The sequence below is a fragment of the Pelophylax lessonae genome (genome assembly GCF_965119305.1).
Source record: "Pelophylax lessonae genome assembly, chromosome: 2".
In the NCBI taxonomy this organism is placed as follows: domain Eukaryota; kingdom Metazoa; phylum Chordata; class Amphibia; order Anura; family Ranidae; genus Pelophylax; species Pelophylax lessonae.
In genome coordinates, this window is record NC_138769.1 from 590,681,678 (window position 1) to 590,697,848 (window position 16,171).

The following is a 16,171-nucleotide window of genomic DNA, read 5'->3' on the forward strand; positions in this document are numbered from 1 at the left end:
CACTGGGCTCCGGGATCATCACAGATGCTTTGGAAGGTAGGTGCCAGGAGCCTTTCATGGGGCCCCCTACTAGCCCCGGGCCCTCGGGCAGTGCCCGAGTGCCCTAATGGTCAGTCCGCCCCTGCCAGTGACATATTGCGATAGCACATATGAAGTGAGCAGGTCCAAAATATTATTGCCATCATATACAATATACAATTAAAAGTCCTAATTGTTTATGATGCAAATCAATATGCTCTCTCAAGGACAAGGATGTTTAAAGAAATGAAATTATATTATTGACATGATGCCTGCCATACTTGGGAGCAGAGGAGGGTAGGCGGAGCATTAGGCTGCAGTGCCACACTTATTAGCATTGGCGGCCGTTGGACCAGTTGTATTAAGTGTGATCGGCAGCCTGCGGTCTGTCCACATGTCCTCACCTGCTGGTATTTTCATACCGGCAGGTAGCAGTGTGACCGCTTTATGGGAGTGCCAGACTGATTTGCCTCCTGGACCCTGCCCTCTGCCCCAATTTGCCCCATAAAACTGGCACTATAATAAAAGTGTAGCGCAAGCCGGTGGGGACCCTTTTCGTGTGTGAGCACGGAGGAGGCTGTTTTTTTAATGCGGGGAGCAGCTTTTTTTTTGCTGCCCCTCTGCAAAGTGCCGCCCTAGGCCTGGGCCTTGTTGGCCTAGGCCAGGATACAGCACTTCCTGCAGCTGTTCCACATAAGCTCTAAGACTGAGAACTGAGTGATCACATGACTGCTCATTTCTCAGTCTGTTCGGAGCAGTAGCAGTCAGTCACCCCTCTCTGCTCTGTCCCCCTTTGCACTCACTGGAGTGCCAAGTAGGGGAAGGGGTAGCGCAGCTCACTCTGGCTCTTAGCTGCATGCTGAGAGGTAGAGCCAGCTGCCAATCAAGCAGCTGGTGTAATCCCAGCAATATTGTGGGAACCTTTCCAGAGCCTTAAACGGCTCTACCTGTTTATCTGATAGCGGACAATAGCCCACTATTTGTGGACTCAGGGTCACAGGAAACAAAAAGTGCACTCCTGTGACCCGTAAGAGAATTACGGCCAAAAAAACTTTGTGGACATACAGTATCCTCACAAAAGTGAGTACACCCCTCACATTTTTGTAAATATTTTATTATATCTTTTCATATGACAACACTGAAGAAATGACACTTTGCTACAATGTAAAGTAGTGAGTGTACAGCTTGTATAACAGTGTAAATTTGCGGTCCCCTCAAAATAACTCAACACACAGCCATTAATGTCTAAACTGCTGGCAACAAAAGTGAGTACACCCCTAAGTGAAAATGTCCAAATTGAGCCCATAGTTTTCCAGCACTGCCTTAACCCTCTTGTCATTTCTTCAGCGTTGTCACATGAAAAGATATAATAAAATATTTACAAAAATGCGAGGGATGTACTCACTTTTGTGAGATACTGTATATGTTTAGACTATTCTTCCACTTGAAGTTTAATCGGTAACTAAATTTTGCCTTCCCCTGTTCCTCCTTTCCCCACATCATCAACATAGTGCATCTCTGTGCTTTTTCTATGCAATACAATGCAGGCAGGTCATTGTTGGGAGAGGCTGGCAGGGCTCAGTAAATAGCTTCCTGAAAACATCATGGCACCCTAGCTCTGTACTCCTCTTCAGATCCCTCAGCCCTTATGAAAGCAGTGGATCGGCTCCCTGGCAAGGAGGAGCAGATGTTCTCAAACAGATTGCATTTGCTTGCAAACCATCCCAGCAAATTTTCACATGTCATGTTGAGCCTCGATATTAAAAAGAACTGAAATCCAAAAAGGTGGGCAGGGACAATAAAGTGATATTATACCGAAAAACAAAAAATTAAGTTGCAACTCACCAATTCTTAGATGTGGTGGCTGCATTTGTTTTCTTTTTTAGGCTTTTTTCTGCATTTTCACCCATTGATCTGGTCAGTAAGTCTGTCTGGACAACTTGGTCTGTTTAAAGTAAGTTGAAAAATAACAAAGTAGCAGCTAGAGGGATGAGACAAACTACACAGACAGGAGTGCTTACAATGGTTGGCTTTTTAATCGTTTATGTAAAACCTTTATCCCAAGAGGAAACGACTGTTTGCTGTAACCACTTATAGGGCTCATGCACACTGCATCTTGAAAAGCTCAAAAAAGCTGCTCCTACAGGCTTTTGAACTTTTTTAGGCTCTCGTTTTTTTCTGCGTAGAAACTCCCCTCCATGTTAGCCAATGTGTCCATGCTCAGTATGGCTTTTTTTAGGAGCTTACTGACAGAAGAAAACCCACCAAACTCACATTTTTGAGAGGAGCTTTCAAGCAGAAAAGATGCCTAAGGCCTCTTTCACACGGCCGCTCCGGTTTTTTGGTCCACTGCGGGACTTTTTTTTTTTTTTTTTCACGGAGCGAATGACACTTGTGTCATCCTCTCCGTATGTCCGCATATCATCCCATCCATTTGCGGATGATATACGGACATAATGTAAGTCTATGGGCATTGCGGATGTCAGCGGATGACACCGCTGACATCCGATTTTGCTTCCTTTCCGTTTTTTGAATGGAGTAAAAAATAGGGATCTGTTCTGTTCCAAAAAACGGAACAGAACTGAAAGGAAGAAAATCGGATGTCAGTGGATGGTATTCCGCTGACATCCGCAATGCCTTAGACTTACATTATGTCCGTAAATCATCCGCCAAAAAATAGGATGATTTGCGAACATACGGAGCGCCCATGTGAAAGGACCCTAAGTGCCCAAAAAAGCGTGAAAAAGCACTAAGACACTCCGAAGATGCACAAAAAAAAACTGAAAAAAGAGCTGAAGGGGAGGGTTTGTGAAAACAAAATGCTTATGCTCGAAGTACAAAGAAGCTCAATAAAAACATGCAAAAGTGCACAAGCTTTTTAGGCAGAGAAATAAAAGCTCAAATGCCTTTTTAAAAGCGGCTTTTTTTTTTTTTTTGAGCTTCAGTGTGCATGAGTTCAGCTTCGATTCGATTATCCGGTCCATCTAAAGGCCCCTTTTAAACGAGCTGTCCAATCAGGCTACTGTCAGTTTTTCAGGCAGACCTGATCAGACACTGCACTCTCCCCTATGAAGCAGCAGATATCAGCGTTGACATGTCCACTGACATCCGCTGCTATCCGATCCTGCACGCAAAATCCAGACAGATGGTGGTCCTATTTTCCATCCGGCAGGCAAATTGGATGAAAATGGACTGGTGGTTCGATTCCACCCGATTTCCCCATAGAGGTGAGCGGGACTGTGTCAGTCTCCGCTCTGCACAGTGCAGTGAAGACGGACATGTCATCCACCTGCTCAGCAGGGATCATGGGAGCGATCCCCCACTGAGCAAGTGGAGAAACTGGAGCCCGTGTAAAAGGGGCCTAACACTACCCACTCCCCAGACTGACAATGCTGGCGTTCAAAGATGCCTGCTTTACGACTTCATCCAGAATGCACCCACTATGGGGTTTATTTACTAAAGCTAGAGAGGGCAAAATTAGTCACAATTCTGCAGAGAAACCAATCGGCTTCTAACCTCAGCTTGTTTATTTAAGCTTTAGCAATACAATCTGGAAGCTTATTGGTTTCTCTGCAGCATTGTGACTCATTTTTTCCTCTCTAGCTTTAGTAAATAAACCCCCATAAGACAGGAAAAGTTACTGATCATCAGGAAAAATTAAATATAGAAAAAAAAGCTTAATTAAAAAAAAAAAATAAGACATCTAAGGTTTGGTAAGCTGCAATTTATTATTTTATTTTTTTTTTGTTTTTTTTTCTGCAAGCAGTGGTTTAATGTACTATTAATGTCCAAAGAGAAAACAAATCGGGTACCACAATGTCTCAAAAATGAAATCTGTACGATTTTTTTAAATCCATCCAACAAAAGGAATCCATAACTGTAGTTATTAAAATTCAATAGATGCATGTAATGTATTGACACATTATGAAATACCTTAGAACAGCCTTTCTCTATCTTTTTTTTTTTTTAAACACAGAGGAACCCTTGAAATAATTTTCAGGTCTCAGGGAACCCCTGCTAAAAATGACTATATTTACAACTCATAATACGTTAGTGTATGGTCAGTGGCATGAATGCTCCTTACACTTGTGGACACTGGGAAGAATTATATTCTTCCAGATAGCTAAAAAGATCAATGGATCAGTGGGAACTTATCTGAGAGGCAGAAACTGCCCATTGCTCAAGGAACCCCTAGCAACCTCTGGAGGAACCCTGGTTGAGAAACACTGCCTTATAAAGAAGCCCTCCAGCGGTGAGCGCGGGAGCCCTGGGCTCCAGCACAGAGTCCTGAAGGTCTGGCACGGTGTGCTAGACATTCAGAGTGCATGTGCCAGTGTTGCCACCGGCTGCATCCAGTGTATGTATAGGAGATGTTCACTGTACCTACAGGTAAGCCGCATTATAGGCTTACCTGTAGGTACAAATTACAAAAATGACTTTACTACCACTTTAATACTGCTTTAGGGATGGTGTGGAAAGATTTAGATTATGTTAGATATCCCCCTAGCAGGAAATTAGTCATGTTTATCTGTTATCTATTTAAAGTGAAGGTAAATGTGGAGGTAGGCTTTAATCTTAGAAAAAATTTGCCTTTTTGAAATACATTCTCTGTTTTTTTTCTTTTAAAGCGTTTGTTACCCCAAAACTTTATATTCCTGATATGTGCCTGTTGTACCATGTGTATGAGAAAGTATCATTTTCCCTTTGTATTGCTTCCTTTATGTGTTCTTGCTAGTCCCCTTGCTGTCCTATTAAAAACTGATCACACTAAGCAGGAGAGCACACCATGGTCATTTCTCTAGCTATGCTGGGAACTCGGTGTACTCTCTTCCAATGATCAGACTTGTCCTGATACACCCCTGCTGCACAGCCATTCACTGGGAAGCTCAATGTTCTGCTGCTTCTCCTACTCCCAGCTCTTATGCAGCTGAGAACAGAGAGAATGTGATCATTACAAAAAAAAAAGGGGGAGGGGGGGTATTCATAATGCTTTTGTTTTTTTATATCTATACAAAAATGTTTTGTTTTTCATTTCTATTTTAAACTGAATGGTCGTTTTACAAGGTGATTGTTTACAATCACTTTAAGTAATGTATTGCATCTGTCTGTTTCAGTAATGGATTACATGGCAGCTGGCACATCTATCCCTGATACTGACATGGAGTTTGACAAGAATGTACCCCGTATATGTGGTGTCTGTGGAGACAAAGCAACCGGATTCCACTTTAATGCAATGACATGCGAAGGCTGCAAAGGCTTCTTCAGGTAGGCTTTGGATTTCTGACTTTTCTTAGAATGACTATAATGGCTCAAACCATTTGTAGTTATAATGCAAGGAATTAAAATAGCCTTTCTTTAAAGATTTATTTCCTTATTAAAAGCATCTATTAGTTGTGTATTAAGGCATCATCTTACATAAATGTGGGGGGGGTTTAGATGATTGGAAATGGGCAAAAATAATTAGCTGGCATGGTTGCTTCTAGATTTAGTTGCACTTAAATCTAATTTATTTTGGTGTTTTTTTATAATAGAAAGCTTGCATAACACCCATATTGGCTAGCAAATAAAGGATAACACCTATATTTCTATTACAAGGTTCAGGTACAAGGACAGGTTGATGCTTTATAGTCAATTGTACATTTGCTATAGATTTTTAAAACAATTGCTGTTCTAAAAGCCTAAAGCAGTAGCACTTTCACAATGACTTATAAATGTCAGAATAAATGAACTTTTGTTGAAGACCGCATTAGAATTTGCTGCTCATGTCATCACAATCCATTTATTGTGTGTTAAATGTATAATAAAATCTCATCACTTCTGGATTCACTCATTCAGTGAAGAGGCACACTTTTGCTAGTGATTTTCAAAATGACATCCAACATGTTAACGGTTGTTTGAAAACGTAGTGATTGGTTTTACATGTACTCTAATCTGCAGTTTAAATTGCAGCAGTGCTATCTATGATCAGTCAGAATATGGCAGAGAGTAGGATTGGAGTTAGTTTTTACCTAAATCTCCACTTTAATATGTGCTTAATTGTAGCTTACAGTGCAGAAATTTGGTATTAAAGTGACTTTGCCATGTTGAAGAAACCTGTTCTGAAAAACTTTGAAGGCTGCCATTGTTGATGCTGGCTTCATTAGCCTTGGTTACTCACCTGAAAAAAGTATGTAGATTGGGAGTTCTGGCTACACAATTTCAGTCAGGCATTTGTAACACATTACTAGCGGAGTGGATTTAAGCCTTGCACCAAAATAATGAAACCCAGGTGATCTTTTCATTGTTGGTTATGCCACGTGCAACAAATTCATGTAGTTTTTATTTGCAACACTTTTACTATCTATTGCTTTTGGTGAAACAAATTCATAAAGAAATCTCGCCATTGGGGTTATAAGAAAAGTTGAGGTAATTAAGACCTCTTCAATGTTGGAGTAAACTGTGTCACACATGGAAGTATTGCGCATGCAGCCCAAATTCTGTGTGCAACAGATTCATGTACATTCATCTTTTGCAAGTTGCACTATTTGTTAAAGAGCTGGGAAACCGATTTCTATAACACTCTTTATAAATTCCCTGGCTTGGCTTTTGTTTGGGCTGGTTCATATCTGAATTGCACGGGAACACAGTCTGCACAGCTCTGGAACGCAGTAAAACAATGTAATCGGGTGTGAACAAGACACAGAAAACTGTTGTCTTCTGTGTGTCATTGTAGTTACTTGCGTTAATCCATGAGGAAAAACACAACTGCACATAGTATGAACTGGTCCATAAGAAGTTGCTTGAATGACAAACCATAAGATTATGCAAAAGGAATAAATCGTCTATGCTTTGCCACATATCATGTCCAGTGTCCTCCATCCCTGTAATCATATACATAAAAAATAAAAACAAGAGTGTGGGACTTTAAATGAGGTTAACTGGACAAGGAAATTTATTAAAAAATACAAAAACATATAAGAAAATATTTTTGCAAAGACACACACGGAGATATAACAACCAATCAAGGTACAATATTGATACAGGTAAGTACAAATAAATTATACAATACATGTCTCAGTTGATCCCTCATCCCTGGACTGGACAGCTCATGAATTCTGACACTGCACAAGGTAGTGTCTTTTTCTTTATACCTTCCAAATTAATTCAGGTTTTAACCAACACACTAATTTATTCCATATTTTCATTTCATAGACAAATCTTTGAGCTCCTGATGAATGGACGGAGGTCCATGAAACGCGTCGAGCCTACAATTACTCAATTAGTCCAAAGTATCATGATATACTTACATTATGTCCACACAGAGATTATGAGATTTCATTGTACCTATATACTCCAGAGAGATTTGTTATGATCCGAGAAATGTATTGTATAATTTATTTGTACTTACCTGTATCAATATTGTACCTTGATTGGTTGTTATATCTCCGTGTGTGTCTTTGCAAAAATATTTTCTTATGTTTTTGTATTTTTTAATAAATTTCCTTGTCCAGTTAACCTCATTTAAAGTCCCACACTCTTGTTTTTATTTTTTATGTAAACCATAAGATTAGGTATAGGCTTATAGCTAATGTTTCTGTTCTGTAATCAAAATTTAGACTTTTTTGCTGCCTAAATTTAGTCTTATGCTGCAGAGTGGTCATGATCCTGGTTTATTTGGCCTTCAAGTACAAATGACAGATTATTTCTCAGGCAATAGAATTCATTGATTATCTGAGAGGGTATTGATTGGATGACTTGCACCACGTAGACAGCTCAGTCAAAGACAAATTAGGTCTTAATGACTGCTCTCAAGTTTTCTGTTATATCGTAGCATGTCGAAAAGGACAATTGTTGATATAATCAGAAAAAAGCAGAAAACCAAAGGTTCCTCTCCAGTGAGACTCAGCAGGTAGCAAGGGTGGAGCTAAGCTTGACTTTCACAGAAAGGTTTTCCTAATACAAGGTGCTTCTTAAAATGACTGAAGAGGAAGGCTTTAAATGAGTCTGTAAGGTCTCAGTGTGCAGGCATGGTCAGTGCCGAAGAGTAACCCTGCCAAGGAGGGGGTAAACATTGTACAGGACTTGGTAAGGAGCAAACTGGGGTATAGATGTAACTGTAGTTTAGTTCAAGAGGGTTTGTGTGGATTAGGAGAGTGAAGTGTAAAAAAATTCAGTGGTCCTTTAAAGCTGAGTTCCATGTATGTGTGTGTGGGTTTTTTTTTTTTTTTGCATAGTTACATTGGTCCACCTTGGACCAAGGAAGGCATGCATATTCCATACCTGGCTGACCCCGTTTAGCATGGGTGCCATTTAGAGAAAGTCTTGTATTTTTCTCAGCTAATAAAAGGTGTTCTACGATTGGATGGATTGGAGATTGTGAGATCACTGCCCCACCTCTTCACCCTGTCCAATCAGAGAAAACTGTGCATTCATTGAGAAAAATGCAAGACAATTCTTTGAATGGCAACCATACTGAGCAAGCGGCACAGGACCCAGAAGACAGCAAAGATCGCTGTAGTAGCCACACAAAAGTGATTCTCTGCAGGGATCAGCTAGTTATGGAATATGCATACTTATGTTGGTCCTGAAATTCAAATTTAGGAAGTAGCCACCTTCAGCCTAACATTTTCTAAAAGATTAGATTATTCTACAATTGCTAGTTTCCTGGCTTTTTTGACTTGAATACTTTTAAATCATTGATCCATCGCAAATATACAGATAAAGATTCCGACGTTTATCCTGAGATTATGCTTAATTGTTTAAGGAAACTTGTAAACCATTGAAGCCAGGTAAGCATAACCGCTAGGCAACTATTCTTTTTAGAAGGAGAGCAGCTGTGGCAGCCCCCGTTTTTCTCTTAGGAAAGGTTTTATTAGAAACCACTTTGAAAAGGTGAGTAATCAGTATCTCTAGAGGGCTTTCAATATGGAGGACATTTCCATAATTTTATACATGTGATTGTCTCTACAGGACACTTTTCTACATATATTTTTGTGTATTCACTTAGATGTAAATGGGCTAGGGAGCTAGTTGGAAAGTAAGAGAGCAGCACATTGCAAAAAAAATGTGGTCACGTTTCTTTCATGCAAGTTTTGTAAGACTATAAAATGTTTTTGGGTTTTTTTTTTTTTTGGACCATTTGCTTTCTTATAAATGATAACGCTAGTAAGGAGATCTAGTTTCTAGAGCAGATGTACACCTAAAACAAAAGGAGTACATTAAATTACATCTATGGTCAAATGTAAGATCATATATTTAGTTCTACAGTGTATTTCAATTTTTTCTAGCCTACGCCTATTAATCTGAATGATCGTGAAGTTCATAAACGTACTTTGTGAAGATCCCAACACATTTACTCCCTTGAATTCTGTGCCACATATTCACTATACCCTGTGAGTAGGCACTGCTGTGTCACACATTTGACAGAGCCTGCCTTCTGAACTACAGAGGTTTAGAAAGGAGGGGTTTCGGGAGGCACAGGGCAGGCAGCAAGGTACCATGGGATATGTAGTCCTTAGAAATTGAAAATAAACAGCAGAGGAGAAACTGCAAAGCATGCAGGGAATCCAGAAAGTGATGGACAGACAGGCAGCACTCACAATAAGGAAGGAGATTTTTCAAGAAATGTTATATTGCATTGCAAAAAATTATTATTGTTTTCTTTGTTATTACAATGCTGATGTTATAAAATAAACATGTGTGCCATGACCATAGTTCTCCTTTAATGGGTTCATTGAATAAAGCAGTGCAAATTCACTAACCCATAGCTTCCAACCAGAATTTACCTTTTATAATTTGATGAAGAAAACATGAATTCTGATTAATTGTGGTGGATTACTACACTTATTTTTTTTTAATACAGCAAGAGAAAGTGTATCTTGCAGACAAGGAGGTACTGAGAACCACATTAGAACAAGCTAAGAGACCCATGTGGCGTCCAAGCCAGTGGCTATACCTCACATGTGTTTGGAGTATTGGTTGTGTGTTTAGCAGGGTATTGCTATCACGTGCCTATTTATACAGAACTGTCTTGTTTCCATGCCAATTATGGAAACCTGGCACCTAAACAGTAGCTATAAATCGCTGGAAGTCTATCAGGTAAAGCCACAACCTAATGATTATAGTGCTTAATTGTTAACTGACTTTTAGTTATAATGCATTTCCACATTAAACTAATAGCCATGGAAAAGACACACTTGGGCTGCACCCTCCTTTCTGCTTCCGTGCAACCTGCATAGTAAGTACTGTTTACCTGGAAATTCTGGGTGGATACACGTTTCATCCAAAAGGTTGTTTCTAAGGGACATCTGTTATTTATAGAAACCCTAGTCTCGGCTTGAATTTGTTTATTGCAAATGTCTGTGTGCGCGGTTTATGTACACACAATAAAGGATGGTTTGGTGAAAACACATTTTTTTATGAGGGTTGCAGGTATATAGTGTCAAGGTCAAATCGCTATTAAAAATAATGAATTGATAATTGCTTATAACTTGATACAGAAGTGCTCTAAGTATTTATGGTGTACTATGATGTGCTTTGTTCAAGTTGTTTTTCAGAAGCCTTTTGGTTCTCCCTATAATCAACAATGTTCTGCTCTAAAGTTCTTTAGACTGTTTTTGGTTTCTATTCAACTGAAGAACATGGAGTTATTTACTAAAACTGGATAGTGCAAAATCTGGTGCAGCTGTGCATGGTAGCCAATCAGCTTCTAACTTTAGCTTGTTCATTTAAGCTTTGACAATAAAACCTGGAAGCTGATTGAATTCCATGCAGAGCTGCACCAGATTTTGCTCTCTTCAGTTTTAGTAAATTAAGCCCAACGTGTCTCCTGTAATATGGCAGCAGTCCGATAGTTTCCTACAACATTTTAACAATCTCTTCTGACTTATCAGTAGTGTTTAACATGACAGTCCCTTGTAAATATGTGCCTTTGGTATGACAGTTTTTTGCACTTTGTAGCAGGCTTTTGGTATGTGGAAGTTCTTTTAGTCGAACACAGGGGTCTCAAAACTTTCTATACAAGAGGCCAGTTTGCTGTCTTTCAGACTTAAGGGGGCCCAGACTGTGGCCATTGGGAGTAAAAATGTCTCAACGTCAGAGGGAATAAACAATACCCAATCCTTAGTGTCAATGGGAGGAATAGTGTCCCATTGTTGGTGTCATTGGGAGGAATTGTGCCCCGTCATTGGTGTCATTGGGAGGAATTGTGCCCCGTCATTGGCATCATTGGGAGGATCTGTGCCCCATCATTGGCGTCAAGGAATTGTGCCCCATCATTGGCACCATTGGGAGGAATGGTGCCCCATTATTGGCACCATTGGGAGGAATTGTGCCCCATCATTGGCACCATTGGGATGAATCGTGCCCCATCATTGGCACCATTGGGAGGAATTGTGCCCCATCATTGGCACCATTGGGAGGAATCGTGCCCCATAAGTGGGGGGAATTTTGTCCCATTGTTGGTATCAGTGGATGAAAATAATGCCCCAAGGATCAGATAAAAGCAAGCAAAGGGCTGCAGTTTGGAGACCACTGGACTAACATGACAGTCTTGTCTAATGTGACAGCTCCCTTGCAGTATCCAACTATGACCTTGTCAATAGTTTAGTGTCCTGAATGCCAGTTTGGACCTTCCAGGGAAACTCTACCCCCCCCCCCCCCCCCATGTTCAGCATATAAGGGATTCCTGAAGATACCAGAAACCAAGGTGATCTTTTACCATGTACAGAAAAGTATGAGAGTCAAATGAGACTGAGAGCAGGCAGTATACATTATTTCTAATATATGGTAATACAATTAATACTACTATTTTCAAATGCAGAATAACCCAACTGACATCCACATCTTCCCTACAGTATATATGGCTTTAATTTACAGACATTTTAGAAATCCCCTGATAAAAGAGTGTTAAATAGAATTTCTGTTTTGTTCACTGACGGACACTGCTCCTGATTTTCTTGACCATTGGGTTATACTGCCCCCTACAGGAGTAGGACAGAAAATGAACATGAGTATGCCTATGGGCAGTCCCAGGAGGTATACCCCCCCTCTCTGCTATAGGTATTATACTAGGTCATTACAGGAGTAATGACCTAGTTCCTTGCTGGGATTTCTGGTCCTGGCAATTTTTTCTTTTTAGATAGATTTTTTTTCTCATGGTTTTTTCCTGCAAGATCTACAATCAACTTCCAGACTGGGCGACGGGCTGGGTAATCTAGATCCAGTGGTCACCCCAGTCTGGCCAGCGAGCGTGCGCAGACCTCAGCTCCGCACTACTTCGGGGCGACATAGCCCCAATGAATGGGGACTGGCCTGCAAGCTGAACGCCCGCAAGGTCGCATATGACTGGGTTTCGACCTGCATCACAGCGTTCTTCCTGGCTGACAGAAACCCATTTTGATGGCAAGGAGGTTCTGTCTGGAGTGGAGCCCATCTGGTTCCTGGTATGGTGATTAGCTATTCCCCCCTCTCCCCCTGGAGGGTTTTGGGGTGGACGCGGGCATCTTTCTGGGACGGTCGGACCCCCGGGTTCCCCTACTTCCTGTTTGGCACCCCCTTGAGTCTGGTGGTCCTGTGGATCATCTATCCCCCCCTTCCCCCTCCACCTATATTGAGGTTGTATGGAGTTCTGGCTACCTCCTGGGGCAGGGTGCTGTACTGGTGATGGGGACAGGAAGGGGGTACAACGCTGGTAACCGAGTGGTCCGCTGTGGGGGGGGGCTCCTGCAACGGTCCCTCCTTCTTGCTCTGTGTCTTGCCTGGGCCCACGGATCCCTCCTGGAGCCGCCATTTTGTTGTAGCCTTTTTCTGTATAGGCTGGCAGCCATGTTTGTGTAGCCGCCACAGTCATTTTACATTAGTCCGGCATTGAATTGAATGGTGGCTATTACTTTGGAGCCTTCTGGGCATCCATTTTAGCTGTGGGAGCCCCTCCTTATCCCCTTGTGCTGATTCCTAGGCCTCTTTCCTTCTTGGATGCTGCACGTGGAGTGCTTTGAAGCTGGTGCTGCCGGTGACTGCCTGGTGGGGTGGTGAGTCTGGTTGGGTCCTCTACCTCTCTGCTGCAGGATCGGGGGTTGCTCTGTGGCTGGCTACCAGGTGGGGGTTACCAGCGCAGTGGGGGTGTCCCTTTAGCAGTGTTCTTTTGCACTTTTGTGTGGTACTCTTATTTCTAATGGAGTCCTTGGAGCACATTTCCCTACCTGACCCCCTCTCAGAGCCTGCGGGGCCCTCGGGGGTCCCAGACATCCATTGATGCACTGACGGCGGTCCGAGAGTCCTTTGTGCCATGGGTGGAGGTGGCTTTTAGGCTGCGGAATAGTAAAAAGAGCCCCCCACCTTCCCTTGCTTCATCTGTCTCCTCAGATTCAGAATCTGATCTGGCCGTCACTGATTTTGTCTTTGCTTGAGCTGGCACCAGTTCCCTTTGGCACTCTCAAGCCGTCTAGAGCGGCAAAGGTGTTTCCAATTCCTTCCTATTTTGACAGATTTGTCGCAAAAGGGAACGTCCAAAAATGTGGTCCCTAAGAGATTTGCAATGAAGTACCCATTTAAAGAGTCCCTCCCGGTTTCCAGGTTGAATAAGACAATCATGATTCTGGTAGAAGATACGCCGGCTTTTAAGGATCCAGCTGACAGAAAGGTGGAGGCTGTGGCCCGCAGTATGTTCACTGTGGCCAGCTCGGCACTCAGACCGGTCTTCACCATTGCCCTGGTGTCACAAACTCTGACCGAATGGCTAAGCTTTTACGCCATGACCTGGAGGGTAAGCAGCTCCCCCCTGCCTTTGCGGAGCTGGCAGACCAGTTGGTCCAGGGGCTGCAGTTTATCTGTGATGCCTCTTTGGTTGTGGCTCTCCTGATTTCTAGACTGCCTGTCTGTTTCGGCAGTGGTCCTTAGGCGTGTTTTGTGGCTCAAATGTTGGTCTGCAGACCAGACCTTTAAAAAAGCCTTAACTGATCTTTTCAAGGAGATTGCCTGTTTGGAGCTACCCTGGATGACATTTTAAGAGTCTCACAAGGAGGGAAGAGCTCCTTTTTTCCGCAGGCTAGTAAGGGTAAGGAACCTTGTCGCAGATGTGGCCGTCCTTCCCGGCTCACAGGAAGTTTTTTTGACAAGGGTTTAAAGCCTTTCAAGGCCTCTTTAGGAGAATCCAAACGAACCAGGTCTGGCAAGTCCAAAGCATGGTTCTCCAGACCTGCAGACAATGCTCCTTCTGCATGAAGGTGTGCCCTCACCCGTGCCTAGGGTGGGGGAACGTCTTTGCTGGTTTCCGGACCCGTGGACCTCCTTGGTGCAAGACAAGTGGGTCCACAAAGTGATACGGCTTGGCTACAAGATCGAGTTTCGTTCTTACTCTCCAGAGAGGTTCTTTCCTTCCAATATGCATCTGTCCCTAGACTGATTGCAAGCCCTCTTTGGGGCAGTGCAAGACCTGTTACTTCAAGGGGTAATTGTTCCAGTACCAGTTCCAGTACCAACTCTGGAACATTTTCAGGGGTTCTTGGGCCTTTTATCATCAGGCATCAGTAACGCAGGTGTGCAAGGTGGCTACTTGGTCGTCGGTGCACGCTTTCATAAAGTTTTATAAAGTGGATGTGTTGGCATCTGCGGATGCCTCTTTTGGCCGCAAGGTTTTGCAGGCTCCTGTTTAGGGGGCTTGTTCCCTCTTTGGGGCTGTAAAGTTTTTTAGGTGTTTTTCAGGTGAGCTCCAGTTGTTTTGGTTGATATCCTGTTACCTGGCTGGCTACGGATTAGGCTTGGGAATTTTTTCTTGCTGTTCCCACCCTTCATGTTTGACACTGCTTTGGGACGTCCCAATGGTCAAGAAGATCAGGAGCTGTGTCCATCAATTAACGAAAGAGAAATTGGGATTTTTGACTTAACGTAAAATCCATTTCTCTTATGTTCATTGATGGACACAGCACCCATTCCTTTATGGAGTAGTATTACTTCTGACACTGCTTGTAACAAAACTGAGTACCTATAGCAGAGAGGGGGAGTATATCTCCTGGAACTGCCCATAGGCGTTGTCAAGTTATTTTTCTGCCTAGTGTCCTACTCCTGTAAGGAGCAGTATAACCCAATGGTCAAGAAGATCAGGAGCCGTGTCCGTCAATGAACATCAGAGAAATGGATTTTACGGTAAGTTCTGTACCGTTGAGGGTTAGAGAGTATAGGGGTATAATCTTTTTTTTATTCTTGTCATGTCTGGAAAGGCTATCATTACTTACTAGAGTATTTTACATAATAGACCTGGGTAAACCAACAATATTTTTTTTTTATTTGTATCAGGAACACTGTAACAGAATAATTATGCTTTAGATAGGTATTGGATAGGGAGAGGTTTACTAAAACAGGAGCACTCAGAATCTGGGGCAGCTGTGCATGGTATCCAATCAGCTTCTAGCTTCAGTTTGTTCAGTTAACCTTTGACAATAAAACCTGGAAGCTGATTTATTTGTTTGCAGAGCTGTACCAGGTTTTGCATGCTCCCATTCTAGTATATCTCTCCCATATTCACTTTGCCCTGTGAGTAGACACCGCCCTGTCACAGAAATCACAGAACCTGCCATCTGAACTACAGAGGAGCTGAGAGGAGGAGTTGCAGTAGGCGGATTCAGTATAGGAATCACTGCTTGCAGCCAGAAAGGTACCATGGGATATGTAGTCTCTAAAACTTGAAACTAAATAGCGGTGGAAAAGCTACAAAGCATGCAGGGAATCCAGGAAGTTGTGGAAAGAGATGGCTAGCAGGCGGGCCACCCTCTCAACATGAAAGAAGATTTTTTAAGTAAGATTATAAAGGATTGTCAAAAATAATTATCGTTTGTGTTGCTATTACAATTCTGATGTTATAAAATGAAAGTGTATGCTGTTACTATAGAACTCCTATAGAACTATAGAACTGTGAAATTTCACAATATCTCACATTTTTTATCTGGTTGAAAGGCCATTTTCAGCTGAGCCATTGCATGTCAACATTGCTTGGATTGCAAAACTAAAGGAATAAATATATGTATTTTTCAGTAAGTGGTTCATTTGGTTTTAGTTTTCAAAAATAGTTTTGTCATTATGTGGTTGGGAGAACTGATGCAAGTAAAATACTTGGCTTCTGACCTAGTTAGCATGCCACCATATCAAAAACCAAACCTAAAGAATGGTGGCTGATGAA

At 42.1% G+C, this 16,171-nt stretch overlaps 1 protein-coding gene across 1 annotated transcript in view; it reads left to right on the plus strand.

The window, feature by feature from the left end:
* VDR (vitamin D receptor) overlaps positions 1 to 16,171 on the plus strand; it is a 365,732-nt gene that overhangs the window by 163,913 nt on the left and 185,648 nt on the right. Inside the window, exon 2 of the mRNA XM_082246135.1 lies at positions 5,133 to 5,283. Coding sequence (XP_082102261.1) covers positions 5,135 to 5,283 — 149 coding nt within the window. The 5' untranslated portion in view covers positions 5,133 to 5,134. The remainder of the gene's footprint in view (positions 1 to 5,132; positions 5,284 to 16,171) is intronic.